The 8,708-nt window shown below is 38.0% G+C and overlaps 1 protein-coding gene across 16 annotated transcripts in view; it reads right to left on the bottom strand.

The window, feature by feature from the left end:
- The window catches only part of DST (dystonin), a 478,409-nt gene that overhangs the window by 187,315 nt on the left and 282,386 nt on the right, over window positions 1-8,708 (bottom strand). For all 16 annotated transcript variants that reach the window (XM_019537571.1, XM_019537570.1, XM_019537564.1 and 13 more), the window contains 3 exons: window positions 8,158-8,241; window positions 7,885-7,992; window positions 5,621-5,719 (listed from right to left, as the gene is read on the bottom strand). In XM_019537571.1, the coding sequence (XP_019393116.1) occupies window positions 5,621-5,719; window positions 7,885-7,992; window positions 8,158-8,241 (291 nt within the window). The remainder of the gene's footprint in view (window positions 1-5,620; window positions 5,720-7,884; window positions 7,993-8,157; window positions 8,242-8,708) is intronic.

Genomic DNA, 8,708 nt, shown 5'->3' on the forward strand with positions numbered 1-8,708 from the left:
ATAGAGTATCAGCTGGGAGGTGTGCTCCTTAATATTATATTGTGACATTAACACATGCATAAATGAATTAGAAATTACTGAAACAATTGGTGTTTCACTCTCTCTGAATGCATTATTATTAATAATTGATTAGTAATAGATTAATATATTTTAATTATGTTCAATCAACATTAAATCAGCTCCTCCCTTATATACCGTGAGATTCAACCATGGATTTAGATTGATTTTGAATGGTAATTATATTTTAATTAGAGTTTGATCTGCATTAACAGAAAAACTCTGGTACCTCAGTCCTTTCTGCATTCTTTTTCTCTGTATTATCTTTATCATTACTTTGTATTGGCTTTTCTTATTTTCCAAATGGATGGGCAGTTCCTGGGATTCCACAGCTTAGTCTCTGGATCTTACTGTCTTTTACAGATACTTCTGTGTTTTGATCTTTACCTTTTTTTTGCATTTTTATAACCATCAATAAATTTTCACATTGTTGGCATTGGTCTAATTCATCCTCTCCCTTCTATGTTTTCAAAGTGATACACATATTATCCAAACCATGAACCCTACTCTGTGCTACATTCTTTTCATTTTCTCTAAGATCATTGCTCAAGTCTTTTTGCAAAGTAACATTCTGAAATTGAAAAATATTCTCCTCCCTTGGAATTACTACTTTCATTTAACTGGCTATTTTTGCATTCACATCATTTGTATTTCCTAACAACTGTGCACCTAAACTGGGACAACTGTTGACTTGCAACATTTCAAAAGTCAATATACATGGTTTGATGGCATTTCCTATATGATGAATCTCTGTGATATTTTCCTCAGAAATATCAAATAAACATGCAACATTTTCTTGCTCTATGTTCTTTGCTCCCACTGGATTTAGATCTATTCTGTCTGGGAAATTGTTTTCTATTAGCAAACAGCTTTCATTCAGAGGTGCATTACACAGTTTGCTTCCATTCCTTTCATCAGCATCAAAAATAAATTTCTTGCTAACAGGCTGCAACTTCAGCTTTGATGTCTTTTCACTTCTTTTGTATATCCTCAGGTCTCCGGAGATGGTTTCATCCGTTTCGGTTGATAGAAATTCTCTGCTGTCATTTCTTTCTTGAAAGTCTATCCCTTCAGAGTTTGAGTATACCTTGTCAATACTTTCTTTGAAGTGATGATTTTTACTATGTAGATTTTCAGCAGATGGGCATATTGAAAGGTACAGGAGACCCTCACCATTCACGAGGGATACTTTCTCGTAAGCCCCGCGAATGGCGAAATCCGTGAATAAGGCACTGTGTTCACGAATGCTGTCTGCATTCATGAATGCAGTACCCCGGGAGGCTGGGGCGGTGGGGCACGGCTGCACTAGTGATGGCGGGAGCATGGCAGCGGCAGCGCGGTGGTGGAAGCCCAGTGGATGCAAGCACAGAGATCCTGAGGAGCTCCTTCATGTGTATTTAAGATGCGGGTTTGGCATTCAGGAATATTTGAAACTGCGAATGCCGAACCCATGAATACTAAGGATTTCCTGTACTCTTTTTGGATGCTAGGGTTGGTAACTACAGCATGCTTTCCAGTCTTTTGAATGACATTTCTTTTCATCACTAGCCCACAGGTAATTTCTGGATCTAGTCCAAATTTCTCCTTTGCTGGAGCATCTTCCCTTTCATGCATTGTTTCCATTATTATTTTAGATGACTTCTTTAATTCTCCCACTCCTTCCTGTTTCACCCCATCAATAATTTGCTGATTTAACATCTCACTAGAACTGACATATTTACATTCACACAAATTTCAGATGGAATTGAATAACCTTTAGTATCATTTTCTGGGTTTTGGCTGTGCTCGCAAGGAAGTACTGCTACCTCTTTAATTGTTTGAAGCTGTTCTTCTTTGTTAGCACTGTTGCCACTTTTTTGTCTATCAAGTGTTTTAATGTCCTGTTCATTTTGGTTTCATCAGTCGCGTCAGTGTCATATTCTCCTCTTTGAATTTTCAAATTAGTTTCTGGGAGTTCAGATTCATTCTAAGAGTTATCCTGCAAATATTTCTCATCTATCATTTTTTCCCTACTGTGGTGTTCTGTCTGAATTCAACTGTTTCACCACATCCCAAACGTTCAAAAGCTTCAGCAAACTCCATGGGTTCTTGAAATTTAGCCTTACCAGGTAGCTCTGACCGTGACAGCATACAAGTTTAAATTTAGTTGTTAAATAGTACAGATTCCATGGCCTTATTTTATCCTTATTTTGTTCCCAGAATGCTTAATGTCATGTAGAGTTACAAAGAAAGACTAAGGTGGATTAACATCCTTAATGCCAGAGGGAGAGCCCAGAAGTATGATCCAGAGAAACCAATTATTGTTTTCCCCTATTAAAATATTTATCTCCTCCAAGATGTATTACTTTGATTACAAAAAGATACTATTAATTTATTGATTACATTAATTTTGCAATTAAAAAATTAAATTATCTACAAAAATGTATTCAAGAATTAGCAATTTTTGCAGGGGAAAAAACTGTCTAGAAGAAACAGCATAAAACAGATAAATAAATCCAATATTGTGACATGTGAAATCAACCAGCATTAAGTTTCTTGCTCTCCAGATTTTTCTTAACATTTACCAAATAAAAGCATGAATTTTTGTAAACTATACTGAGCAAATACTCAAACATAAAGCCTAACTTAACAGCAAAAAGATGTTACATCATGCAAGAGATGCTATACTGCAGGCGGTGGGGGAAAGATGTATGCTTTTCACATTTATGTTATCTATCTGTTCAGAGATATGTGATGGAAAGGTCACATAGCAGAAACAAGGACAACAGTAAGAATATATAACATCCCTTTAAGGATCCAGGATCTTTCCAGTGCATTAAATAACCAACCATTTAAAAATGTAACTTATTTAAAATTACTCCTGTCCTGCTTCAGATATTTTTACAGACAATTTTCCAGACTGGAAATTAGAAACTAGGTACAGAGTATTCCTGTAAAAATAATACTGAGTAAGACTCACAAATCCTTAAAGAATAAACATAAAATTGCTTCATAGAAACACATTTTGAAACAAAGTGAAGAAGTGCTAATATTCACCAATAAATTCTTTGAAGCACTGATTCTGCACAAAATCTTTATACTTTGTTTGTTATGAACAAAAGTAGTCTCCACTTATTAACTGTAAATAAAAAGTGACTTGCCTCAAAGAATCAATGCAGTTAAAAGACAGAAGGAAAAAGAAAATGTTTAAAAGAAGTGAAACGAACATTAGAAATTAATTAATGCCCTTATTTAAATGAGAAATTCCTTATATACTGCATGTCAATGAGCACATAGAAGGTGCCATTCAACCTTGACTAAAAGAACGTAACATTCATTCCTCACCACAAGAGCAACAAAAGGCATAAGCCCCTTGTCCTATACTTGCATGCAGGGAAACCTCATTAAATATGCTGCCTATTGTTAAACTACCAAAAGCAGCATATATTTATTAGTGCAAACCAACTATGAAGTTGATTAAATGCAACCAACTATGAACACGACTACAAAATACATGGCTTATATTGGTAAACATACTGATGAGAACCCTTGTTTCTTTTTTCTGGTTTTTTTTTGCACCGGTCCTGGAAGCACATTAATACCAGGTCAATACGTGGAGTGGATGGAGCAAGCTCCAGTTCCACCACCGAACACCAAAAAGAATCTGCTCAATATAGACCTCTGATGGAGGACATATGAGAGACAATCACCTGCCCTGGGAAAACCACCTGATTGATCATGGTGTCTCCCCTGCCAGGAACACTACCACATAGATACAAGTTAGTATAGCTCATATGAACCACAACAGTAGCCAAGCGCAGCTGATCTAAACACTGATGACAACCTGCCCTAAGAAAAATTTGCTACAACCTATCTGAACAAACTATAAGGTACTCATTGAGTGGAGACCCTCTCCGCACTAACTCTTTTTAAAGTATGGTGAGCCACTACTACTTAAAATTTTACTTTCTCTTCATTCCCACAGCTGAGCTGTGCCTTTCTTTCTCATTTCCAATATTCCTGTTTCTTCACTAGCCCTAAAAGTCTGGCATACATCACCAAATAGGTCCCCAAACATTTCACCCAGAATCCCTCTGTTGCTTCCTTTCTCAGCCTGTTGCATTAATTAGTGTGGCCCTACCTTCCATGAGATAGAGCCTGAACAGGCTATCCTGCACTTCATCTGCATATAAATGTTTTAAGGATCCAAGAATTCATGACAAGAACACCCAGTCCCAGCTATTACCACATGGATCCTTTGTGAGAGGTATCTGGAATACACACACATATTGAACAGTGTGCTGAGCTGTGGGGTTAACATAGCTTGAAATCCTGTCAACTCTGCTGAGCCTAGCCCAATGAACTATATGGTAATTAATTAGCCTTTTTGCTTTGGACTAATATCATGCATAATTTGTATTACATATAAGTAGATACAAAAGTGCTGCTTAAAAGTATGTTTATGAAGTACCTGTGTTAAAACTTGCAGCAGTTTCAGAAAAGGAAAATGCATCAATTCTGGATGAACTAATTCTATGGGTGCTATATGCAAATTACTACAGTTATGTTTATTTGAAGGTCAGTGTTTTCAAATTTGTTCCTCACTTCCACATGCTCAAGGAGAGCAGGGTCTGACAGTAAGGAGATGAGAAAGGAGCTTCAAAGGGAAAAAGTTGGGGTGAGGCAGAGGTCAAGAGATCTACATGACCCCCCGGATTTATTTTTCCTAAGTAGCATGGGAAGGAAACAAATTCAAGGCAAACCTACAATAATTAGTTTCTATACCTGGAAAATTATAACAAATATATAGCATATAATTACTGGGGAATCGTCTTCTAGTCAAGGTCAATTTATGTTTGAATAAATATGGCAAATACACCGCAGCAGGCCATACACAAGGCATTAATGTTGCCTTCATCAACCCCAGTGCTTGGGGAAAAGTTCAGCTTGTCTTTATATGCACAACATACATCCTGGCCTAAAATTAGAGCACAGAAAAGTAAAACATATTTTAAATGTGAAATCCTGCTTCTTTGCAGAAAGAATAAATCTGCAAATTAAACTTTCAAGACTTCAAAAAAACTGTACCATTTATGTATAATGATTGTGTGTAACAATACTTCATAAAGATAGGCAGATCTTGATTTTAGGTATTTTGGTTTATAAATATATTTATAAACATGTTCTTGTTTTGAAAAAACAAAGAATTGCTTTAAAAGGTATATTATATTTTCATATTTTCCATCTCCAGTTCATTTGCTACACTTCTTTGGTACATGCTACCTTGGCATATTAAAATTTGTCTTTTCTTAAAAGTGACTTCCTGCCCCACAGAATCCAGGGATTTATACTATGTCCTGGCAAAACAGTCTTTCCATCTGGGAGGGCTGGTGGAATATGATGCCTTCAGATTCATTAACTTCACTATCATGAAGGATGGAAGTATAATATACCTCTGGATTTCCATGGATATACAGTTTATAAGGAATTTCATTTTCTGGTAGTTCCAGCTAATATTCTAATTAAGTCTAATAGTGGTTTTATTGCCCCCCCAAGACAATTGATTTTTTTTCCCATGACCTACCTCTTCTTCTTCTAGCCTTTTCAAAGAGTCACCTGCAAATTTTATATACTGTGTCATCAGGGTCACCAAGGCAGTATAGCGTGTTCGTAAATCCATGAACTGTAGAGAAACAGGAGGAGGAGAAACAGTAACATTTATACTAGGAGAGATGCCTTCAAGTAATGTCCTTCTAGAATTCAAACAGCCTTAAGGAAAGTTATATATATATAGAGAGAGAGAGAGTGAGCACTGAGCTAATATTCTTGATTCAAATGACACAGCCCCATAAATCCCATAAACAGATCTCCCACCAGACACACTGATCCTAAGGATGGTCAGTTCAATCTATGTAATAGGGCGATTGGCTGTGACCTGTGTGTACCATGTGAACAGCTAGGTTGGCGAACCACAAAAAGAGTATGGGGAGAGAGCAGCTAATAAAAATGGTCTCCCTGATCTTATTTCATCTCTTTCTGGGGTTTACTGTAAAACTAGGATGGAATTTTCAGAAGTGCCTAAGCAAGTTCAGTGAGAATTGTTCTCTTTTGTCACTTCCTCCTTTTGAAAAATTTGGCTCCTAGTGTAACTTCCTCAACAAAACTGTAGTATGTTGGAAAGGAATTAAGACTGTGTTGGGACAGAGTGGGTAAAATCTTGAAATCCCTTTCATCCCTGAAGTCATAGAGTACCTTCCTCAGCAGACATCTAGTCCCATTTGGCTCAGAGGGAAACCTCTGCAGTTGTATTCTCTGTTAGATAGCAGGGGAAAAATGTGTATCTTTGCCCACCCCCACAGAACCTTGTGAGATCTGCTACAACAAATTCATTTCTGGTTCAGCCCAATAATGATGAAAGCTGCTTTCAAATGGTTGCTGAATAAACCATGATCTAACTCATGGTTAACAATACTTCATTTCATTTTGTTAGACCACTTTCCTAATTGTTTAAGTATTTTGTTTACTGTTATCAAGAGCAATACTGAACTTTTTAACAGCATATACTGGCTCTGTGCATACAGGGAAAGCAGTGGATGTGATATACCTTGACTTTAGCAAGGCTTTTGATTCAGTCTCCCACAGGATTTTTGCAAGCAAGCTGAGGAAATATGGGCTGGATGAATGGACGGTAAGGTGGATAGAAAGCTAGCTGGATTGTTGGGCTCCATCGGTAGTGATCAATGGCTCAAGGTCTAATTGGTGTCAAGTGGAGTGCCCTATAGGTCAGTCCTGGGGCTGGTTTTGTTCAATACTTTCATTAACAATCTAGAAGATGGGATGGATTGCATCTTAAGCAAGTTCATGGAAGACACCAAGCTGGGGGATGTAGTAGATATGCTGGAGGGAAGGGCTAGGATTCGAGTGACCTAGACAAATTGGAAGATTAGGCCAAAAGAAATCTCATGAGGTTCAACAAGGACAAGTGCAAAGTCCTACATTTAGGACAGAAAAATCCCATGCATTGATACAGGCTTGGAACCAAGTGGCTAATCAGCAGCTCTGCAGAAAAGGACCTGGGGGTTATACTGGAAAATAAGCTGGATATGAACCAACAGTGTGCCCTTATGGCCATGAAGGCTAATGGCATACTGGGCCTCATTAGTATGAGTACTGCCAGCAGATTGAGGGAAGTAATTTTTCCCCTCTACTCAGCACTAGTGAGGCCACATTCCCCTCTCCTCCACACTTCTGGGCCCCCCAGTACAGAAGGGACAAATTGGAGGGAGGTCAGTGGAGGGCAATGAAAATGGTTAGGGGGATGGGGCATATAACTTATGAGGAGAAGCTGAGGGAACTGGACTAGCTGAAGAATACCTCCGAAGAGGATGGAGTTACTTTGTTCTCAATTGTGGCAGATGGCAGAACAAGGAACAGTGGTCTCAAGTTGCAGGAAGGGAAGTTTAGGTTGAATATTAGGAAAAACTCTCTCACTAGGCAGGTGGTAAAGCACTGGAATAGGTTACCTAGAGAAGTAACAGAATCTCCATCCTTGGAGGTTTTTAAGGCCAGCTCAACAAAGCCCTGGCTGGAATGTTCTAGTTGTGGGGTAGTCCTGCTTTGAGCAGAGGGTTGGACTAGATGACTTCCTGAGGTCCCTTCCAACCTTAATTTTCTATGATTCTTTACACCTCAGAATTTGCTTAGGGACAATAATAATCTTCTTGGGATTATTCCACTAAACACCAGTAAATGTCATTCTTTTTTTCCTACCTTAACAAAGGACTCAAATTAAGTGTACATCTCTCAGACTTTTAGATAGGGCATGCTATAAATAATAATAAAAAAAACCTCTTGTATAATGAAGTCAGATGAGCTCTGCATTCTCCGGCGTTTCACTGGAGATTTTTGTTGTGAGTCAACCATAGCCCTGTAGGTCATGGTCTGCAGCTCATAATCCTGTAAAAATATTCAGATCAACAAAATTATTAGCATTCTCCATTACACAGATCTGGAATGGAATATTTTTGTGCAACTTTAAGTAAAATCTAGCACTGTGATTTGTAAGATACTGACAGCTGACTAAAAGCCACACCATATTACAAATATTTTATTATGTCTTACCTTTACTGCAGCTGAGTACTGCTCTGAATATTTCTGGCATTCATCTATTTTGCTTTGTTTCATTTCAATTTCAGAAACCAACATCTGTAAAATACACACATATTACCTTCAATATGACAGTAATGACTATTATATTCCTTTTGTTATGACATGATTATTATTCCTAAATTTCCTATCACCACAAAACGAAAACAACTGCCAACAAATGTAATGTCTTACAGCTTGCTGTAGTCACCTTATTTAAATTTCATTAATTCAGTTGAAAGATACCTATGGGAGTCAGATCCACTGCACAGTAAGTACAGCTCATAAAATGCTACAAAACAGTTTTTTCATAGTTTCATAGTTTCTAGGGTCGGAAGGGACCTGAGTAGATCATCTAGTCCAACCCCCTGCCATGGCAGAAAAGAGTACTGGGGTCAAATGGCCCCAGCAAGGTGTTCATCTAACCCCCACTTAAAAACCCCCAGGGTAGGAGCCTGCACCACTTCTCTTGGAAGTTGGTTCCAGATCCTAGCTGCCCTGACCGTGAAGTAGCGCCTACTGATATC

Source organism: Crocodylus porosus, unplaced genomic scaffold (genome assembly GCF_001723895.1).
Source record: "Crocodylus porosus isolate Cpor-Errol unplaced genomic scaffold, CroPor_comp1, whole genome shotgun sequence".
NCBI lineage: Eukaryota > Metazoa > Chordata > Crocodylia > Crocodylidae > Crocodylus > Crocodylus porosus.